This window comes from Petromyzon marinus, chromosome 24 (assembly GCF_048934315.1).
Source record: "Petromyzon marinus isolate PM22_M1 ecotype Great Lakes invasive population chromosome 24, UKy_Petmar_22M1.pri1.0, whole genome shotgun sequence".
Lineage (NCBI taxonomy): Eukaryota > Metazoa > Chordata > Hyperoartia > Petromyzontiformes > Petromyzontidae > Petromyzon > Petromyzon marinus.
In genome coordinates this window covers 16,165,661-16,188,825 of record NC_133690.1, presented here as the reverse complement: position 1 = coordinate 16,188,825, position 23,165 = coordinate 16,165,661, and the positions used below count along the sequence as shown (strand labels likewise).

The 23,165-nt window shown below is 47.5% G+C and overlaps 2 protein-coding genes and 1 long non-coding RNA gene across 3 annotated transcripts in view; 1 reads left to right on the top strand and 2 right to left on the bottom strand.

Moving 5' to 3' along the window:
• LOC116945615 (lysoplasmalogenase TMEM86B-like) overlaps positions 1–6,667 on the bottom strand; it is a 42,082-nt gene extending 35,415 nt beyond the window's left edge. Inside the window, exon 1 of the mRNA XM_076069446.1 lies at positions 5,110–6,667. Coding sequence (XP_075925561.1) covers positions 5,110–5,127 — 18 coding nt within the window. The 5' untranslated portion in view covers positions 5,128–6,667. The remainder of the gene's footprint in view (positions 1–5,109) is intronic.
• LOC142928920 (uncharacterized) overlaps positions 1–23,165 on the top strand; it is a 66,191-nt gene that overhangs the window by 31,839 nt on the left and 11,187 nt on the right. The gene's annotated exons all lie outside the window — the stretch shown is intronic.
• LOC116945616 (dispanin subfamily A member 2b-like) lies at positions 10,021–21,313 on the bottom strand. Its single transcript, XM_032960096.2, has 2 exons — positions 20,926–21,313; positions 10,021–13,555 (listed from the first exon to the last, which is right to left on the bottom strand). The coding sequence occupies exons 1-2, from the start codon at positions 21,160–21,162 to the stop codon at positions 13,364–13,366; spliced, it is 429 nt and encodes a 142-aa protein (XP_032815987.1). The 5' UTR covers positions 21,163–21,313; the 3' UTR covers positions 10,021–13,363.

Genomic DNA, 23,165 nt, shown 5'->3' with positions numbered 1-23,165 from the left:
TCAGTGTGGGTGTGACGCACGCGCATAATAAAATATCAACGGTTGCCCGCGCCGGCGCGTGTCTGTACGTGCACCACAGTGTTCACGGTGAGACACACGCGAGTGTCACTAGTGTCTATGTGTGCACCACAGTGTTCACGGTGAGACACACGTGTCACTAGTGTCTGTGTGTGCACCACAGTGTTCACGGTGAGACACACGTGAGTGTCACTAGTGTCTGTGTGTGCACCACAGTGTTAACGGTGAGACACACGTGTCACTAGTGTCTGTGTGTGCACCACAGTGTTCACGGTGAGACACGTGAGTGTCACGTGTGTCTGTGTGTGCACCACAGTGTTAACGGTGAGACACGCGAGTGTCACGTGTGTCTGTGTGTGCACCACAGTGTTAACGGTGAGACACGTGAGTGTCACGTGTCTGTGTGTGCACCACAGTGTTAACGGTGAGACACACGTGTCACTAGTGTCTGTGTGTGCACCACAGTGTTAACGGTGAGACACACGTGAGTGTCACGTGTGTCTGTGTGCACACCGCAGTGTTAACGGTGAGACACACGTGAGTGTCACGTGTGTCTGTGTGCACCACAGTGTTCACGGTGAGACACGTGAGTGTCACGTGTGTCTGTGTGCACCACAGTGTTCACGGTGAGACACACGTGTCACTAGTGTCTGTGTGTGCACCACAGTGTTCACGGTGAGACACACGTGAGTGTCACGTGTGTCTGTGTGTGCATCACAGTGTTAACAGTGAGACACACGCGAGTGTCACGTGTGTCTGTGTGTGCACCACAGTGTTCACGGTGAGACACACGTGAGTGTCACGTGTGTCTGTGTGCACCACAGTGTTCACGGTGAGACACACGTGAGTGTCACGTGTGTCTGTGTGTGCACCACAGTGTTAACGGTGAGACACGCGAGTGTCACGTGAGTGTCACGTGTGTCTGTGTGTGCACCACAGTGTTCACGGTGAGACACACGTGAGTGTCACGTGTGTCTGTGTGTGCATCACAGTGTTCACGGTGAGACACACGTGTCACGTGTCACGTGTGTCTGTGTGTGCACCACAGTGTTCACGGTGAGACACACGTGAGTGTCACGTGTGTCTGTGTGTGCATCACAGTGTTAACAGTGAGACACGCGTGAGTGTCACGTGTGTCTGTGTGTGCATCACAGTGTTCACGGTGAGACACACGTGAGTGTCACGTGAGTGTCACGTGTGTCTGTGTGTGCACCACAGTGTTCACGGTGAGACACACGTGTCACGTGTGTCTGTGTGTGCATCACAGTGTTCACGGTGAGACACACGTGAGTGTCACGTGAGTGTCACGTGTGTCTGTGTGTGCACCACAGTGTTCACGGTGAGACACGCGTTGGTGGGTCGGAGGGGGCCTCGCGAGCGCCGATTAATTAATTAACATCCGGACCGAGCGGGAGCGTTCGTCTTGTTGACACAACGGCTTAGTGGAAATGATTAACTATCTCCACGCAGCAGCGAGTCGAACACTGACGTAATCCACGCAGTTAGGACACGCGAGTGGGGGAAGGCACGCGGCTCGGCCAGCCGCTAGCTATGTCGGTCCGAGAGGACCCTGGTACGGGGGGGGACGGTCCCCCGCTCTGGGGCGCGGGGGACCCCGAAAGACACAAACACGGAGGGGACGGGGGTGGGGGAGGGAAACGTCGCAACCCCCCCCCCCCGCGCGTGGAGAGGGAGGGGGGCATCAGCCCCCACTAATTAGACGTGGCGCCCCCCCCCCCCGCGCGTGGAGGGGGGCACCAGCCACCACCTAATTGGGAGTGGGGAAGGGGGCATTAGCCCCCACATATGTACGGATGTATGCTCGCAGCCAACCGTGCTAATGGGAGGTTTCGAAACGAGGCGAGAGTTGAAATGGCCAGTCCTATGGACTACCTACCGCACTGTGACCCACATCTCCCTCTTGGTAAAACAGTCCCCTACACACACCGTCTCAAGACATTTGTTTTTTTTACTGCACAGCTGAGCCGCGACCATGCTGAGCCGGCCTGGCACAGTTCAGGAAACACCAAATTGCTTGTTTTTTTTTCCACTGCAGAACCAGGGCCGTGACGTTGTGTCCTCACTCTACTAAACGGCGTTACACACATTGCACGTGTCATTAGACCTTCCCCTGGCCCTGCTTGCCGCAGTGGCGAGACGTTAACTGTCTCGACTGGTGTGTACAGGTCGTAGGTTCGACCCCGACCCTGATGCCACATCGCCAGAATGTGAATCTGTGGACGGTTGCAAAGTCAAACATGACCGGTTGGCATATGTGCTCGCATTTGCGGCAAAGGGGGGGGGGGGTTGCCACCTGCTATGTGTCTTTGTTATTATGCTTTTATTTCCTTAAATCGGCAGGGAAGTTTGTGGTTGAAGCACTTCTCTACGAAACTGTGGGTTTGTATGAAGTGATGTGGCACGAGTGTCGCAGTCTAATTCTTTCGTATGACTGTTCATGTTGATGCAGAGCATCAACTACAATTTCACACTGAGGTTGGCCAAGCCAGATAACCGCGTCGTCAGGAGCAGCGGGGTTGTATCGCTGTGATGTCCCCTTAGTATTTGTGGATCGGGGCATTGCGTCGTTGGACGTTGTACGGTCTATTTTGGATTACCGCAGTTGCACACTGCTTGGAGAGTTTTTAATTTAACATTTATGCATCATGTATCCGCATCTGCTGCCATGGTTTGGTGCAGCGGATGCGATTTAGGGTGGGCCGCGAAGCTTCGTGACAGTAGATTGTAGGCAGCATAACAGCGTCAAAAAAAACAACGGGCAAAATTATCTGAACACTGGGTCAACATGGCCACATTTAGCCTAGCAGTCAAATTCCAACGCGGAGAGATACGTGGCACCGATAAGCAGAACACTGGCTTGCCAAGCCACACAGCTAGAATGCAGTCCACGTTGGTGCAATTTAACGTGAAGGTTTTATCATCCAAGTGAGGTTTTTTTTTTCTCTTCCGCGATTTGCTGCGTGTTGAGCGTTTAATTCTTTGTGGGCTTTCGCTACTGCGGGCTCATCTTCAATTTCAACTCGTGAAGGTGTCGACGGCAGCGTGCGGCAGCCCAAATACGAAAAACCCACACGTGGACTGGCCCAATATCGTTTCGCTTGAGAATTTTATCGCGTTATTTTATTTCATCAAGTTATTATTTTATTCTCATTCTACGTGACTTTACCGAAAGAACCAAAGAAAAACAGATTCGTTTATTGATTTAATATACAGTACAGGGGGACTTTGTCCCGTGCCAAACAACAATGTCCATCATAAAAATGTATCAGTTTAAAAAAAAGAGTTGTCACATCTGAAGCTTATTATACATTGCATAGTTTTTTTGTTTGTTAGCACTGCCCGCGGAATTTGCTGTGGGATACACGGCCGTGGGTGGAGGGTGGGTGGGGGGAGACGCACGGACCTCCGTTGCAGACCCACAGCTTAGGTGAAGCGTGCGGGGTGACAGCATTTAGGCTACTTGGTAAATACTATATATTTACGCACCGTAAACGGTTCCTTTGCTTAAGCACCTCACAATTTTCAAGCTGTCATAAAGAAAATATAACACCCGGTTAAATTAACAACTTTAACTTTCAATCTGGACACTACCTTTGTGCAAAGGGCAGAGCGTTAGGAAAACACGGTTGTTTACTGTGCATACGTGTGGCACGCTCTTTGTCGCAACGCTTAATTATTTATATACAGTACCTTTGATTTAATTTTCGACAAATTCTGATTTGTTGATGCATGTATTAGTTTCCAAGGGCTTTCCATCCCGGCCTCGTTACTCGATCAGCATAAAAAAGTCAAAATTAATAGGCGACCAACTCACGATTCGAGTTTGCACATCACGTTGCTTACACTCAGGTCGCCATTGCCAGAGGCAATGTATAGTGTAATTGCTTTCCGCATAACTTATTTACTATACTATGGGTATAAAGTAAACTAAAACTATTTTTTCCAGGAATGGCCCGCTGAGCTACATAACTCTTTTTCAGAAGCGATCTGGGCACAAATTATAGCTTAACGAAGTGGCTTATCACGTAAAAATGTATAGCTGTAGTCAAATACCCTAAACGCCTGTCCATTCTAAATGTGGACGGGAAAAACCGGGAGGACCTGGAGAAAAATCCACGCGACCACGGGGAGAGAGACATGCAAACTCCAAATATACAGCAGACGTCAAAGTCGGGATCGAACCCACAACCTCCTGTATATCACACGAGGTAGTTGACATCTCGCCACCGTGGACTGAATAACCCCCCTCCCTCCTTGCCCAGACTCACACGCATATCGGAATTCAATTGCAGCGATTTACTATCCCAGTTACGTAAAAAAATATATTCGGTTTTAATTTTAACTTTGTGCTCAATGTAGCGGCCTCGAGCTGCTGGAGAGGTCACGTATTATAGATCCATCAAATCCAGCCTATAAGGAACGAACCATTGATTATCACACGTACCAGTCGATGTATATGCATAGTCGTGAAACTTAACGGATATAAATTGAAGTGTCGTTTTACCCAATCTCTTACTATGTACAAACTTACATCTACACCGTGAACGTGTAAGCATATGCCACTTTATTATTGATCCTGCAGAGTTCAAATTATAAAATCGCAGCGCGGGTTAACAGCACCGGCCATTGGGAAGTCAAGCGTATACCTAGCCCCGTCATGGTAACGTGGATCGTGAACCAGTTATGTTGCTGTGCACTTTGAGGTCACATGAACTCGTAGGCAAGAACAAACACTCAATCCAAGCGCACTGACGGAGAACACCAACCAACTTGCTCTCCTGCCTTGCACGGAGAACGCCCCGTTTCTCGCACTCGTCCAAAACACACACACCCAGAACTCATCTGTGAGCCGACGGTTCATCATAATCATCATTAGCCATGGTTAATAATCCACTGCTGGATGAAGACCCCTCCAAGCCGCTGTCATCTCCCGCGATTCAACGGTTCACCGCGCGCCTGCACACGGACTGAATTGTAATCGCTCCATCTCCTCGGGTGAACACTTCGCGTGTGAAACACACACACACAGCTATGAGACCCGTGTTTACTATACAGTACATGTATACTCACCTGCCACCCGTCCATCATCACTTGAACTGGCGTGAAGAAGAGCAGGAGGGAGAGCAGGTTTGAGACAAGTTGAGCATAGATGAATGGAAACCTCCTCTTGCCTGTTTATCCTGATGCCTGGGGTACAACTAAAAAACACCTTGCTTGTACCATGGACTCAAGTCCGATAGTTCGGGAACAGAGTTCACCCCATGCTGGCGTTTTGAAAAGCAATATAAAGCGCTGGCCTTAGTAGGTGATGGGTCATCAGTTCAGTCGAATTGTCCTTACAAGGGAAGTAGGGGCTTCTGTGCTTTGACGAAAACAATTAAAAACCTCGAGAAAGCCGTCATTAAAAAAAGAGACAGAGAGCCACCGTCGTTAAGCAGCTGCGACTGCATGCAATTGTACTATCCCTTGTATAATTAATTACAGAGTGCACAGCCTAACATGTATTTACAGTATGCGGTATATTTCCGTAACATCATTGATTTTTTTAAAAGGGAAAAACGTTGCTGATGGGTATCAGAGAAATTGAAACCGATTCGCGGTTTGCCTATTTGCAAAATAATAATAATGGCCAATATTTATCTGGAAAGTACAAAGTCAGACTGACTAAATATTACATGAATCATACTTTATGTGTGTGCAACAATGGAGCAACGTTGGTCCCACGTTCCATGCTGGGGACATGCGTATGCTGTCAACGCAAGAGCAGTTAGCGAGCACCTATTAAGGTCTGCTCGACGCACGAGTGGGTACCAGGTGGCCAACACACTCCACTACCCGTTGATGCGATATTTTACACCCTGCACCAGATACTTTCAGGCTGAGTCGATCTAGGGGGGAGGGAGGCTCCCATCACGTCCGACATAATCTGGAGGAAACCCATGCAGATCAAAATCGCCGAGTTATATGAATCGGAGCCCCGGGGTATTTCTTGGCGTGAGGTGTGAGTGTTCCCCCAACGTGCAGGACAACGCGAAGACATATCAGAGCTACCGGCAGATGTCTGTCAGATGTCTCACACACACAAACACACCGTAGAAATGGCTTGAGGTAGGGCAGCCACGAAGGTGTCGTGTTTCATGTCACCCACCAAAGGAGACAATTATAGCGACGATAGCGTTTCCCAAAAATGTGCAATTGAATATTCAGAACGGATGATACGTCGTCAGATCTTACGATGATATCGTGACGTTGTCATACTTGCAAGCAGCCTTTTGCATTAGAAAAATCGTCGAGGCTCGTGAGACACGTGGACTGCTCAACGTTGTTGGTTCAATTTGACAATTGACCTTTGCTTCATAGTGTACAATGACCGAAATTAACAAACACTCACCCACCCCAAGCCAATGTGTAGCGTGACGGTTATTCAAAAATAGGTCAAGGTCTCCGCCGATTGGCGGCGAGAGGCCTCCACAGTGATTGGTCGTGCGGCAGGCTTTGCGAGGTGATTGGAGGAGAAAAAAAAGTTTTTTTTTAAACGATAATTGGGCGGGAAAACTCCAGGTGCGACGGTTGGGATCCGTTAGAGGGAAAAGGACGGGGATTGGCTAAGGGGGGGGGGGGGGGGGGAGAGTGAGGGAGCATTCGAGAAAAGGGGGGGTGGAATGATATAAAAGTGCAGAGCACAAGAGGAGGGGATGTTAGAGAGAAGGAACAAGCTTCAAGACCGAGCACGAAGCCCGGACCTAGTATTGTTACTGACCATAATGCAGTTTTTTGTTGGGTTAGATCGCGTAAATATATACATTTGTTGTTAAAACCCGCCAACACCCGATATAGCTAATTAGTAAGGTTTGTCACGTAAACAGAACATGGTCAATTCGTTACGAGTGTAGTGTAATAGCGCCGGCTGGTGACCAACAGCGGCAACTGCGGTGTGCAAACAGTACACACGCCAGTGAGCATATACACGGGTGTGTTGGCAGGGGAAGGGCCATAGAGGGGCCCATCTGGAAGCCCCTAGAACCTGCTAGTGGGTTCTAGAAGGGAGGCGCGGCCAGGGCAGAGCCAGGCCACGCTGCTAGGACAAAAGGGGCCGAGAGCGGGGAGCTCGAAGCCGCCGTTGTGGGAATTGTATCGTCTCGTTGTCGCTGTCGTCTCGTCGCCATCGTCGCTGCCGTCTTCGCTCGACATTGCGCTGCTCGATGGCCTGTCCGCTGTCTCGGTCAGCGCCGCCGATGCTAGACAGCAAGCGTTGCGCCAAAGGCTAGCGAGTGCAGAGTGTGTGCAGGCGAGGTCGTTGTGTGTTCATGAAAGAAGGTGCCTCTAAAATATCGTCTCCGAAGTCAGTGCACTGCACTAGCACAGCACTAGCCGGTTGTGTGTTGGACAGCAAAGCCACAACAATTACAATCTGAGTACGACGTTTCGCCAGTCATTACAACCAGCTTCATCAGGCGACAGCCAGATTTGTGGCTGTCGTCTGGCGAAACGTCGTACTCAGATTGTAAATGTTGTGGCTTTGCTCTCCAAAACACCGGTGTGCTGTGCTAGTGACGAATTGGCATGTTCTGATTACGTGACAAACCTTACCAATTGGCTGTGTCGGGTGGTGGCCGGTTTAACGATACATTTATATATTTATGCGATCTAACCCAAATAACCTGTATTTTGGATTATATTGGTCGCAAAAGCTCCTAGTAGTTCGTCGTTCGTGTCGTTTCAACAGCACCCTGTAGATATACTCTTAGCATTGCTTATCATCTATTTTTATTTTATTTTAACCACAACAACGCAAATTATTATTTGGAGTTACGTATCGTATAAGATTGTGTTGGATCAGGCAGCACCCACCCCTTTTGGGAGAGGGTTCCTGTCTTTTAAACCAGGAGTCCCCAACCCCCGGGCCGCGGACCGGTACCGGTCCATGGCCTGTTAGGAACCGGGCCGCACAGCAGCAGGAGGTGAGAGCGGTGAGTCCGCACGTGGCCCGCCCCCATTATTTTATGATTCACCACTTTCGTCCGCGCCTCTTTCCCGCACTGCGCACTTGTCTGAGTCACAGTTTTGGTAAGCCCACAAGCTAATAACCCTAGCCAAATTGAGTAAAAAACAAACGTCGCTGGAGAGCTTCTTTGAAAAGGGGGAAAGACCCAATGATGACCCCCCTCCCCCCCGGTCCGTGAATAAAACTGTCTTCCACGAAACCGGTCCCTGGTGCCAAAAAGTAAACTCTAGATGTGCGAAGTGGAACTTAGCTTTCATAGGATTCGAGTTAAAGTTGGTCAACGCACCTCCTTCTTGCTCTTCTGTCGCTACTACCACAGTCATTCCCTCACGCCCCCCCCCCCATGCGCCCTCCATTCCTCTTATCCGCACTCTGGCGTGTGGGGGGGGGGGGGGGGGCTAATCCACTGTTGGATGAACGGCATACCCACATCTTTCGTGTCTTGGGGTTACATGGCTATCGTTTCACGCCGCTGGTCAGTACAGGTGTGGGACCTTTGAATTCGAGTACAATAAAGTTTTTTCTGCACTGCCCTCTGCTAACCCACACACAATGTAGCCCCACTGCCTATAGCACCTGTTCTGTTTAGTCTTCAGCCATTCCAGCACCATTCTGGCTCAACTCTGCTTAGCATTGCGGGTCACGTGGTCCTGCAATAAACACGAAAACAACTTACCCGGTTATTCTATGTGTCGAGTTATATATTAATTCATAAAAAAAATATTGAATATATTTAAGTTATTTAATAATAAATCGCAATCTCTCCAGGAAAGGGCAATGTTTTTCTTTCTATTACTAAATATTATCTGGTTATTATCCCCCCCCCCCCCCACAAAATAGGAAAAGTATTAAATTATTTAAAAAAAGATAAAATAATGAAAATCATCTTAACCCATTACAGTATAATCCAAAGCTACAAAAAATATATATTAAAAACAAAATCTGAATTTTTTTGTTAATCGCTAAAATAATAAACACCCCCCCCCCAAAAAAAAAAATCAGAATCCCTGGTGTATAGACTTGCGCAAGACGGTTCACCACTGGCGTAAGCAGCAAGGTGTGCAGCGGGGAAGAACATTGGTTCAATAAACCCCATTGCATTCCTCGCTCCAGGCCCCATGCCAACTGGGTTGCGCAAGTACTGCCCTCCACACATCTCCACGCCCACATCCCCATCCTGTTGCCCACTTCGGTCTGCGGCAGTGCACCGAAAATGCTTTGTTGTGCTGTACTATGCTTTCGCAGCCACGCTCCCTGCCATCACCGACCCGCGCTGATGAGCGTGGTGACGTCTGGTCCAAACCCCCCAGTGTGCAGACGCCCTCATCCAGCAGTGGATTAAAAAAAAGAGAGCTCGCACGTGTACGTAACGACCAAGATCTCCATGCCGTGCTCGAAACGTTTCAACTTGGTTAAATAAAAAGGGCTGAAAGCTTCCATTTCATTGTCCGCAGAGCCGTTTTGTGGCTCGCATTTTCCCTTAATGAGTCTTCCCAGCCAGTGGTTTACGAGCCCTCGGGAAAGTAATACAATGAAGCCCCCTATCCAATTCTCCCCACCAACCCCCCTCTGTTAGTATCCCAGTGCAGCCCCACCCCCGCTCTGACAGGCACCATGCAGCGCCACAAGTTTTGGCCTCCCCTGCAGCACAGGGCGGCGTCAAATGTTCAAGTCTTCTGTCGTGATGCTTAAACTCACACCGTGTTTACAACTCATCGTTAGGACGGGGCAGAGTGGGTGGGTGGTGGGAGGCTCAGTAACTGAAATGCATCTGGTAGAAGTTATGGGGCCACAAACGTTTCCGCTGCAAACACTATTAATGCCCTCGCAGCTCACACAATGATTTCCAAATGTAAAGAATTTCAAACCTCCTAGACCCCCCTTCGCAGATGCACTGGATTTGTGAAGCTCACACAAAGAATGCATAAGACACGAATACGGCTCAAACAAAAAAATAACACACACACGGAGGCAAATGTATTCCAAGCTATGTATCTATTGGTATCAATGTTATTACAAATCCATACGTAGGGTACAACATTCACACACATCGAAATATATTCCGCGTTTTACACTGCTCACGTAGTAGCGAGTGGCAAGGCGTGGCCACAGCGTGGATTGTGAGTGCCACATGTTGCTCGCGAGCGGATCCTATAGCGCGTGGGCTGGCGGAAGCACGAAATCAACTTTAGTGGCGTTCAATACAAATGGAATTTCAGCAGAAGAAAAACAACCACCCTGCAGACTCGGGAGCAGCCAGGAGCACTCGCCCGCCCCCCGCCCCCCACTGACAACGGAGCCCATACAATACACGAGCACTCCTGGGAGCACTCCAAGGAGTGCTCCCAGGAGTGCTCGTGAACTGTTCCCCGCCCCCCCCCACAAAATGTTGGAACGCCACGACTAACTGGCACGACCGGTCGCGTGACAACAACCGCGCGTTATGCAATTCTCAGCCACGAGGAAAACGTCGGTATGCGTCTCGTAGGATCGGGAAGTTTGGCCACACCTCGTGCAGGCTTATGCATTCCCGAGAAAAAAAAATAAAGGCTGCAGGCATCGTTGGTTGTTGTTTATATATATGGCAGGCTCATGTGGAGAACAGACGACCGCGGGCGGCGAAAGGCGCGTCGAGAATTCCTTTTGCGCGTCTTTGAAGTTTAATGACGTTGAGACCTACATAAGTGACCGCGGAGGATGCTTGGAATATCTTGCAAAGGATGGGGTAGGCGACTTGAAAGTTGAGGCTGTGCGGCGAGACGCGATCCCCGATGGTTATCGCGCGGAGTCTGCGATGGGTGGAACGCGTGCCCAGCACGGAGGCGCGCAGGTTACCGAGACGGGCCGTTGGATGGAGTGACGCGCGCAGAAGTCGGCAATCAAGATGGGGAAACCTGACGCCAGCGATGATGAGACTGTAAAAGTGGTCCTTGATGGACGTATCGATGGTGTAACAAGGGGACGACCTCACAAAGCGGATGGTGCTGGTGATCAGATTGCATAAGGGAAGACGTTGAAAGCTGTCGACGTTGTAACAACTAACGGGTCTGGCAGAAGTAAGCAATGGCGAGGCATCACAAGGTCATGGTCACCTGCAAGCTCTGCCTTTCACGTGTCAAGCAGCGTGCAAGCCTGCCATAATGAGTGGATGGATATGTGAGGGTCACAAAAATAACGAACAATTCCCTTTGTTTGTGTGCTGGGGGGGACTTGGTCTTAGGTAACCCCCTTAAGATATACTTTGTGAGAATCAAGGACGTTGAACAAGAGGCCACCAACTTTGATCAGACTGGACAATATGTTCATGCGTTAAAGTCTCACAGCACCAGCAAGTGAAAAATCCAGCAAATTTTAAAACCCACCACCCCCCCCCCGTACTTAATTATAAATTCCCTTTATGTTTAAAAATCCTTCAAACAGTTGAGGCTTGTACATTTTTTTTTGCTTTTGACACACTTGCCCAGTGCTAAGTTCACGAACTCCTCTCATCCGCGGTCATCTTATCCGCAGCAAGCCTACCGTGTCTGCACACATCCCCCCCCCCCATACATGTGGCAATCTTCTTCCTAATGATCCGCGATAAGCCGCTTCTCCTCCGCACACTCGCGCAGCCAGGCAAGGTAAAACCGCGGATTGAGGATCGTAATGGTCAATCGTAGACGACAAATATGCACGATAGAATACTTAACAACCGATCGCGGAGCAGACCGATGCTCGTGGGTCTGTCTCTACTGTTGCGCAGCCGGTTTGCGCAACTGCTCACAACGGATTGCAGGGACGTCCACATATGAGCGATTCAGTTGCATGCAATTGAGCGATTCAGTTGCATGCAACTGGATCGCTGAGGTTTGGCTCCAGGCTCAAGGAGATGTGTAGAAATATTGTCAACAGTCCTGCATGTTAATAGCTGAGGGCTTTGGATAACAAAATGCTTCACCCTCCCTCTCAGCATTATATGTGCGATCTGCCGAATAAAAATGCATACAATAAGCATAACGATTAAGTTTAGTGAATGTTTTAATTTCATTCACACTTAAATATAAAGCCTCGAGGTCATCTGGACAAGACCATGGTTATATTTGCTGTTAAAAGAGTTTTTACTATCTTGCAGTATGCCATTCGTACGTGGAAATATAAGCCCATTGTGCTAACTGCATATGTCAATCAAAGTGAGTTAAACAAAAATATATACGATTAAAAAGAGATAAAACCAAATACATGATTTTTTTTTTAATATGAAAAGAGAATGGCTGTATACCGCATATACTTCCCGTCGATAAGAGTCGGTGCAGGTATGGTTCTAATAACAATGACGCCCGTACGCTTACGCTGGTTTGTGAAAGGTACAGGGGCATATCGGTTTTCGGAAGCAGCATGGCCGAAGCAGTTTAGCATGCAAACACCGAGCCTTAAAAGCTTGAGACACAATTTGATTATTTTTTTAAAAGCATTCCAAAGCCTTATTTTACCGCAAGAGAATATGAAGCTCACACACTACCACACTACATTTGTATTTTTTTACGGGTAGCGCTGTATAGCTTTCCCATGTGTTACCTGGTTGTGTTGTGGTGTTTTGTTCCGGGAGAGGTTCCCAGCACGCAGCGCGAAACGTCGGACGTCACGGCAAACGGCGCGCAGTACAACCAGCAAGCACATCGTAGGACAGCTATACGTACGCACACTAACACATTCAACTACACCGCCAACCCAGCGAACCCCCCCCACCTGCATTCTACCCATCGGCTCTTATGACAAGATACAAATCTACAATGCATGTAGCGTAGAGTGGTGTCATGTGTGTCCCTGCGTCTCCATGCGCGTGTTGCGTGTGTCTGTGCGTGCGTAGAGGATCACGGAGAAGCTCGCTGTGAACACCAATGGTTAGATTAACATTTTGATGGCATGCCCGAAATGCCATCGTGTTTACGGTACGACCCATTTTTGATGATAGAGACCAACGGGATGTTTTTTTCCTTTGAAAAAATATTCACCAATATGAAATCAGGGCCCCTACAGTTACAAAGAAACTACAAGTGAATAGGCCAAACGTGGATAATGGTGGGGATGGGAGGACACAGTGGGTTTATCTATCTATCGCACCAAGTCCCATACCAACCGCTCAATGCCACAGGTTGGAAGCGCATCATTATGAGAGCAATGCTTAACCACAGACTTACTGTTAACTTAAAACAAACGACTAAACCAGCCCTTAGCCCTTGACCTAACCCTGAACCTAACTCCATGTCTGGCATTTAACCCGTGTGCCTTAAATTATTTTTGGTGTTGACAGCGTGTCTCTCCTGCGTGTATTTCCCGCTCTCAGCCGTGAATGGACATGTCCTGCTCTCTGTGGACCTGCTGATGAAGCTGGATGAACAAATTCGCATACAGGCTTATGAATGTGATGGCCAAAATGATCCCGAGGATGAGGCAGATGATGTTGAAGATCTTTGCCTTTCTTCCGTATTCGGCGGCTCCCTGCAGGTCGTTCAGATATTTCCGGTCCCGTGACTGCAGGCCGGAGAAGAAACGCATGCACACGCAAGCGCACACAATTGTAAAAATGCATTAAAATACAAGAAACATTCATAATACTACTAAGCAAGCTTTCATGGAGGCGGCAGTGTAGCTCTTAATTAAATTCCCAGCATGTGTGTCGTAAAAACGCAGCTAAGCTGCTGAAAAGGGCATTTAGAAAGAACTTTAAGAGTGCGATTGCGAGGAAGCACTACAAATAATTTGGCTATATTTTCATCCGGACAAAAAATTATTAATTCCCATCCAATTTTGGGTGAAAACTTGCCGAAAATACACATACCTGTCAACCCCTTATCAGTGCCTCCCTTATGACAGACCAGTTCATACCTTATTAGTCACCCCGTGCCCTTATAAATCTCAACGTTCATCCTACAAAATCCCATCACAAGGGAGAAACACAAATAGACAAAAAAATGCCTGTATTGAAGCGGCTGTATGCCGTATGGACCTGAAAACTCAATTTCCCTGTACAAGAATACAGGTAAACCGTATGGGTTGACAGGTATGAATACAGCACCGTTGTCATTTACTCCATTGTTAGTAATACAGGGCGATACGTTTATAGATATCCCACCGATTTCTAATTACCCACTTAGCTGAATATTGTGAAAGTGATGGCTCCATATCTTACAGAAGACTTAACATATTCAATAGGTGTATTGAGATTGGCAGGAGATGTATACACGATTTAAAAAAAAAAGTTCTCTATACATTTCCCCCCCATTATTTTCATGCGACATTTACCAAAACATGAAACGGGACCCCCACGATGTTTGTAATGTGCAATTTGAAAAAAACATGCATCTCATTGCGCAAACCCCGAGAATGCTTTGCAGATTTACCTTGTTCTCCGGATTATGACACACTTTCCACCTTGTGTTTTAAATAAAAAAAATGTGGTCGTCCATCTTACTCTCTGGAGCTTCTTACAATCTGGAGAATGTGGTAGGCCTCTGTGGCATGGACCAGTGAGTAACGTTACGGCCTTTGACGATCGGCCAGAGAACACATTTTGAGCTTCTGGTCACGTTAAACATTAACCACTATAACGCGGCAAGGGAAAGATCAACAACTGCTAAGCTCCGCATGAAAAGAGTTGTATGTGAGACTAAAAAAAGAGGATAGCGACAGCGTTTATTCATGTGTTCTGGAAATAGAGGTCTGGACCCAAGGAAGTGAAGTGAAGCTGCACTCTCACGTCACTCATCTCACTCTTCCGCCTTCAATATCTGGAGCTCCCTTCCAACAGCCATCTGTGCTGTGGACTGCGTGCCCTCAAGCTTGATTAACGGCAGACCGATTGCCTTTTTCTATAAACATAAATAAACCCAGTGGACAATTTATAGCCATCATCTTGATATGCGGTCATATGTAAATGTAATTCATATTGTGTTGTATGCCCAGAGGATGCGAAAAGCTCTCACGTGTTCATTCTCAATGGAGGATTTCTACGCAATTCTGACTGTCACCTGATGAGGCTGGTTGTATTTTACCGGCGAAGCGTTGTAAATGTTTTGGGTTTACTCTACAACACACCGGCAGTGTGCTGAACTAGTAACTAATTGACAATGTTCGGTTTACATGACAAATCTTACTAATTGGCTGTGTCGGGTGGTGACGGGTTTAACGACACATTTATATTTACACATATAACCCACAAAACCTATATTGGTCACGAAAGCCTACGTGTCAAACGGGTACCAAAATCAATGCCTTTATGGAAACCCGGTTTGCAACCAAGGTACAGTGATTGATTTTGAAATGGGTTAAAATAAAAATTCCCTTCACGGGAGTACGAGGGAGTGGAAGCGATGATGCTGGAGAGGGAGTTTAAGTTGGTTGCCATCGCAAGGCTGTGAAGAGAATGCACACATAAACAGCGATGTTATTTTAGGGATGTTATTTTCACATGCAGAGCATGCTAGGATTCTATATTCCAGGGTCAAAATCTCCACCGACAGCCAGGGAACATCTTTCTCCTTCCCTTCCTTAAGGAGGCTTCCTGACAGTGTCGTGAAACACAGTTGCATTTATATACTATATATTAAAAAGCCTTCAGCCAGCAACGGATTTATCATGGCTACTCGTAAATTAAATTGTTATTGTTGTTCTGCTGTTGAAGAAAATAATCTTGTGCATAACCGTCAGCACTGTCTTTCCTCTGCTGGATGAAACGCTCCCCATATCACCATTCCTCATGGTCCAGTACTGCGACCATCTCGCCCCCTCCCTCCCCGTGCACGAACCGATCTCAACGCCCCTCTGTGTCCATGGCGGTCATCCTTTTGGATGTTTTTGCATGTATAGCGTAACAATTCTAAACATAATTCTTATCAAGATGAAGCCGACGCATCGTTCGTATTAAGATTTGTCCAAGGCTGTGGAAGACATTCCTGCGGAGGGAGCTGGTAGGAACGTTGGGTTGCTCGGTCAATGGCCAGGGTCAACGGCAGCACCACGTGGTGTGTTCCGCAAACATGCCCGACTGTGAGGGCGGGCACAAGCCGGCGTGAGTAGGTTAAACGTTGAGTTTTATAAGGGCACCACGGGGTGACCAGCCCCTCCCCACCCAGCCCCACCTCTCCCACCCCCTACCCAGCCCCACCCTTCCCACCCAGCCCCACCCTTCCCACCCAGCCCCTCCCCACCCAGCCCCTCCCCACCCAGCCCCTCCCCACCCAGCCCCTCCCCACCCAGCCCTACCCCTCCCATTTTTGGATGCACGACGGATGGACACAATAATCCCCTGTGGGCTGGTGGTGTAACCAGGAGGTTCCGACCAGTAAAACAAAAGCCTATGCCTGCACGATTAATAAAGGAACATTAAGCAGGATGTTCATGAAAATGAATCTGTCATACATCTGTCATTCTCCTCTGCTGCCCCCACAATCTGGAACTCTTCCCCCTAAGCCATCCGTGATGTCAACCCCCTGCTCCGGTTGAACAAAACACCTGTATGAATTCTTATAAATTATACGACAGCCCAGTGGTGTCGTGGTAAAACAGTGAAATGTGTAAACGGCAGAGCACATTCTCCACATTAAAACTGGATTCAGTCCACTTACCTGTTTTTTTTTGCTAATACATTTCTGAAATGGTGTTTGTTCGCGTATTTTTTTGTATTTATTGCAGGAAAACAGAATGTTGTGGGGAGGGGGCTACTTGGCTGGGTTTTTTGTAATAGATTGTGGGTGAAATGACCGATTCCTGCAACGATTCCATGACCTGTCGTGATTCAGGGTCACAGTCTGATTCAACAATCATTTATTTTTTTACATTGCGATGAATGGTAATAGTGCACGACGTTAGCCGAGGACAGGAATCTAACTCGGGTTTGCTGCGTTTATGGATCAGTGCACTAACCACTGTACCACCTGCTCCTCCTCATCCACATGCGATGAATGCAGGCAACGTGTTTGGCCAGTCAACAAAGACGGGCTCTGTTTTCGCGAGCTCCACACCACATGTCTTGGGCTTGCCAAGTGAGCAGACTTAAGTTGCCTGGGCATCGCGTGCAATTCAAATAGACTCCTGCTGATGAGACTTGTAAATTGAAATTGGCCCAGTTTGCCTGCTTAAATATATGCTGTCGTTAATCATCGGTTCCTGAGGTCACATAAGCTGATGAAATAAAGTGCGGAGACAAAAATGCGGTAAGGTGTGTAAGTAAGCTTATTTGGTTGCATACATTTTCCATGACGTTAATGTGCAAGCACAAAATGTCAAATGTAAATTTGAACAAACCGATGATAAAGGATGGGTTTTTTTCTGGTCATTTATGAATTATATTATTGTTGGAATTAGGTCATCTAAATCGGCCCCCCATAGTGCACGTGGAGAACCCACACACTATACGTTTCGAGAGGCAGACTCTGCAACAGTGAGCATTAGTGACTTTATAATACTGTGCCCAAGAGTCCTAATTATGATGAAACTGGCCCATAGTTGTCTATCACTGTTGCTCTAAATCAGTCGGTCACATTTACTAAATATATATTTAGACTGGGATCTAATATGAGCACACTGCAATGCGCTGAACGATGTTGCATAATACCCGAGGCCGTTCTGATGCTTACCCGATTGCATATTTTTTACCTTGTGTTTTTTCCAGCCTGCATTATTATTCGGTGAGCAAGTGTTCCCAATTATTTACATATTTGACCACAGGACAAAAGGCAACATTAAGATGTTCTTTGTTCATGTTTTTGTTTGTTGCGGTTGCACCCGAGTCAAGAGCCGCATGGCTCACAGGGTTACCTAATAAATGAAACTGAAAAAAACTGGCTCCAACGGCCATGGGCCATTGATACTTAAATAAATAATAAAAACAACCAATGCTGTCTAATTTGCAAAGACTGCGTTGGCAGTGGTGCTATAAGCACAAATAAAACCACTTCCATCCTCTTATAAAATTGGTGACGTTTCATGACCCTTCTTCATGGCACATTATATATTTATTTTGAAAGGCAGTGTTATTGACAAATGCCCCATTTTATGTAACTACTGTATTTTATAGAACGTATAGCCTGCAAAGCCGTAGATGTGCATAAAACTCCGTAGGGAGCTTCAAATTAAGATCACTCCGTAGGGATTTACGTCTGTGGAAGACAACACTGAAATTAATATGAGAAAATGTGCATTTTGATGGATTTTTTTAGTCACACACTTTTGGTCAAACATCTCCTTCCCGTTGGTTTAACGCAGTGTATTGGCTTAAACATAACTGGGTCGCTTTCCCACTGGAATCTTTCACCCCTGTTTACTCAGAAAGATCTATTTCCTTTCATCGAGATTTTGAGGTCTGGGTTGTCTTTTTTTAAATCTCAAGTGCGGCCAGATTTTGAGTGAAAGGCTAATCTTGAAAGTGGAGTTGCGTGAGCCACATCGCAGCTGCGGGTGGGGTTTTGGTGCGAAACTCCAGGCTTCCTCTGGGGGTATTCGCTTCGTAAGTAGTTTGTGATATGAAAAAATAATAGGCTTTACCCTTTCTGGCAATAACACCTATTATTATTTTTTCAAACTTTGAGCCTGGCAAAAAGGTCCTAGTTTATGGTGAATTATATATTGTTTGGTCAACTGGTGGTCTCTCAACTGTTTTCAATAGGTGTTCGTTCATTTAGGCTTAGCGTTCACGACACATTTAAAATGACAAAATATTAAAACTTGACAAGTCTTAAAAGAAAAGCAAATTTTTTTATCCGAGCCGGCAAAATTTAGTCCACTTTTAGAAATATTTCTCCTTACCGTATTTACAAATTTCGCCTATTTGCATTTATTGCGAGGAAAATGTATCCTGTTGCCAGTTGCATAAAATGACACCGAATTAATAAACACGAGCCCAGACGAATCGACCTGAAACGTGTGTTTTATGCAACTGATCCTCCCGGTTTAACAAATGGGGGCTCTACACGATCTCAGTGGAGGTGTCACCGCTCGCCTTGGTCAACTCTCGACTCCCCAGAAAACACATTTTATTTGCATATATATTAAAAAAAAACCCCATCGAGTATTCGTGTAAAATTGTTTTAAGATCGTAAACCCCCCCACCCCCCACCCACCCGACCCCTCGGGAAATGTTTAACCCGGTAAAGTAAAAAAAGGGAACGGGGTGGTAGTCAATGTTCTAAAATGTCCACAAGTTTCTCAAAATGGCGGCTCCAGCTGAGCAAGCACAGGGAGAGGAGGGCGCCGAAGGCCAGGGAGGGCACGGGGGTGTTGGAAACCCCCAGCAAGTACCCACAGCAGCAACAGCACCTCGCTAGGGGGGGAAGGGGGTCATAACTCTTGCCCATTCTCAGGCAACATCTCGCAAACTCTTGAGTCACTCTCTCTCTCTTGCACAACGATCACACCCAACCACCCCACCCGTGTATCCCGTGACATAACTGTTGGGGGCATTGCTGTTTGCGAGCAGCTATTCACACACACACAGAGACAAAGACCCCCCCCCCTCCCGTATAGCCTGAACAGACTGTTGGGGCAAGTGCTGTTAGCGAGCACCGACTCACTCACAGACACACACACACTGACCCAGACTCCACACGTACACAAAGACGAAGTTCCCCCACCCCCCTATAGCCTTAACACATTTTTGGGGCAAGTGCTGTTAGCGAGCACCTATGAAGGCCGCTAAGGCACATTTGGGGTTTTGGCGGCCAGCAACCACGCCCAGCCGCCTTTGTCTCCCCGAGTGGCGATGTTTACGCATCACACCAGATACTCATTTGAGGCCGAGTCGACCTAAGGGAGGTCCCGTTCAGATATTTGTCACTGGTGATGGCTTTGAAGGGGAATCGAACTCGGATGGTCGGGGGTTCGTTGCACAGCGCGCTAACCGCTGCGCCACCGCTCCCCACACACAATACATCAACACTCCTTGACACTCGCATACAGATAACTCACCCTTACGGACTTTGCAACTACTTTACTTACAGGTGGGGCAGTTGGGGTTAAATTTCATGTCATTATTTGCGAGTCAATGGGAATAATTCAAATGTGGTCAAAATAGATACACCTGGAGCGCTTCACACCTATACCTCTGTAGTTGTGTTGGGGTGTGTAAATCGTCCACACTCGTGTTTTGAACATTACAGTGTTTTAGAGTGAGATTACTCTCTCGTAGATGAGTGCAAATGTTATCATACGCAAGACGCGCGTCAAAGAAGTTATGTCATGCGAGTGAATTGTCGGTTCAAAGTTTTAAGATGTAAATAACTGGCGATTGCGGTGAAAAATGTGATTTAACATTTGGGTGTCTTGATATGAAAGAGGAAGTCAGTTTTCATGGAACCTTGCAAAGTCAAGTGTTCGGCCACAGCGATTTAACACCCAAGGTCAGTGGAGGCCACACTGCATGTTTGTCGAACAATGCAAGGTCGCTTTGAAAAATCTTATTAAAATCAAGGACCTACACTCGAAAACCTGCACACTCCTACAACGAGGTACCCAGCAACCCGCACGGCTCTTTAATGAACCCTTCGTGGGTGGCGTTATTTATTACGGAACCCCCTCTCCTCCACCGTTCTCCTATTTCACATCGAATCGCGGCTCTTGAAACAGAGATTTGTTCGAAAAAAAAAATGCCTCTTCTTGTTATCTTGGTTGCAGAACCAGTGGTTCCCAACCTCCCGGGAATTCCACGATTACCAAATCGTATCCGCACATCTCCGTGGCGCAAACTGCCACGCAGGGTTTGGGAACCACTGCTCTGGACGAGGTCGGAGACTCCCTCCACTTGGTGTCGGCAACACGGTGACATGTAGCCAACATGCAACGTGCACGTGCACCTGGGGGAAAGGGGGGGGGGTGACTGGAACAACAACAACAAGAACAAGAACACCGACCTTGATGGAGAAGATGGTGGCCACCAGACCCATGCAGCACACGTTGAAGTAGACCATGTTGAAGAGTGACCAGGAGAAGAAATCTCGGATGCCAGCAGCCGGCGAACGGTCTCCTTGGGGCACCAAGATCACCTGTGGCTGAGAGAGAGGTGGAGCCCCGTACCCGGGCTGCATGTCGCCTCCCTTGCGATAGTCGGCGCGCGTGCCGTCGTCCATGAGTGGATACGAGTTGTCCATCGTTTTGAAGAGAAGGTTCGACTGACTGAGCGAGCCTCGGCGAAGTCTGTGTGTCTTGCAGGAGCAGTAGTCTCAAGCGGCCTCTCAATGCAGCACAGGGAGGCGGAGTGTGATAGCTTTAAAGGCGGTCCTCTCGTAAGATTTGCGTAATGTTGGGGGGGGGGGGATGAGGGGGCTTTAAATGCGCATGTTGCACCGCCCACTGCTCACGACCATCCTCCCACCCCGCGTGAACCACCAAACGCATTCCCTCATCCCCTCCTCCCCCTGTAAAACCAACCCATCCACCATGCTGGGTAATCACCATCATTAGCAACAATATCTGCACGCCCTTCTCAGCATCCTCCCCGCAGCCCCTCCTCGTTTTACTGAAATCCTCCTTCGGAGTCAGCATCCATGAAGCAAAGATCTCCCGCATAGCCTTGCACAGACTGTTGCGGCAAGTGCTGTTAGCGAGCACCTATTAAGGCTGGCACGGGACACGACAGGAGTGGGTCAGGATCAGAATCTGTATTCATACTGGAGGAATCTGATGAGCTGTAAAGGGGCCGTCAATAAATGACGTCACGCGATTTTGGACGATTTTTGACCCCCCCTCGTCACACGGCGTCACAAAAAGTCAAACCCCCACTCAAATATGACGTCACAAATCTCTGCCCCCCCCCCCCCCAAAAAAAAACCACATGCTTCAAAATTGCTGTGGTGGTTTTCTCACCGGATGATGATTGCCTGTGTTGCAAACTAAACGTGATTTTTTTAAATTTAATTTTCTACCTACGTGACTTTACCGAAACAACCAGAGAGTATGGATTCCTGCAGTCACGAAAGCTTCAAGTCAAGATTGAATGCTTCAAATCGCTTTAAACTATTGTCATTGTAGTGAGTATTTAATGTGCCGCTGCACTTTGAACGTGTTGTCTTTATTTATTTAAAGTTGCGCATTTTGAGGTGACAGCCCCCCCCGCTCGCCACACATCGTCACAAATGTCTGACCCCCCCTAAGTGCGTGACGTCATTTATGGACGGGCCCAAATATATTTTTCACAGAACGTTACAAAAAAAAAGTACAATAAATGTTGCTGGATGACCAGCAACCACGCCCGGCCGCCTTTATCGACCCAGTGACAATGTTTACACATCGCAAATCCTGAGTCAACCTACACGTACCACCACACACCTCCCTTGGCCCACTCCTATTTCTGCCCAAACTCAAAGAGCCCAGCCTACTGTAGCTTTCAAAGACCATTTACCCTCACCACCCGCACCCCAACTAATCCGCATTCTTCCTGCCACTCCCAATCCACTAAACTATGCTTATACCGCATCCTCTCTCCGTTCTGTCACAAATCGCTTCCAAACCCATGCAGATGGACCACCTGCTGCTGTAAGTTGTTAACCCGACATGATTGAAGAAGATGCTCTTTAGTAACAATGGCTTTAGCCATGGGAGCCTCGCCGAGCCTCAAGATTTTGTTTTGTAGCTTTTTTGTCGGAAGTGTTTGTGCTGTATTGCCAATTCTATTCGTGCCTGTGTTTGGCTCGCTCGCAGCAGGAAGTAAAAGTACGTGGGGGTAGGAAAAAGAAACAAACCCCCATTGCATACAGGTCTTGTGACGGGTTTATGTTGTTGTGATGGTGGGGGATGTAGTGAAAGTGGTGATTGATGATGATTGAGATATTGATGACGATCATAATGTGCGAGATGCCGGTGTGATGACACTGTGTGAGAGGGGAATGATGGTATTAACCAGGTTTAACTCCGCTTAGCTTCTGAGGTAGTAAGAATTTCAGTCAAATCAGTAAATGACGAGATAGAACCCACCATAAAGAAAGCAATCCATACGTTTCAAACGTCACGTAAAATAATGTAAATATCACACGGCTGTTGTGCATTTTGCATGTTTGTTTTGCAAAAAAATACTTAAAACTTAAGACAATAGGACCACAATGCACTTAAGACAATAGGACCACAATGCACTTAAGACAATAGGACCACAATGCAC

What these genes read in the sequence shown, in the direction of transcription:
- LOC116945616 (XM_032960096.2), bottom strand. Translation starts at nt 21,162, where the DNA reads ATGGACAACTCGTATCCACTCATGGACGACGGCACGCGCGCCGACTAT. An exon ending in CCACCATCTTCTCCATCAAG is followed by an intron (nt 13,556 to 20,925) that starts GTCGGTGTTCTT and finishes TCCGGCCTGCAG; the next exon opens with TCACGGGACCGGAAATATCT.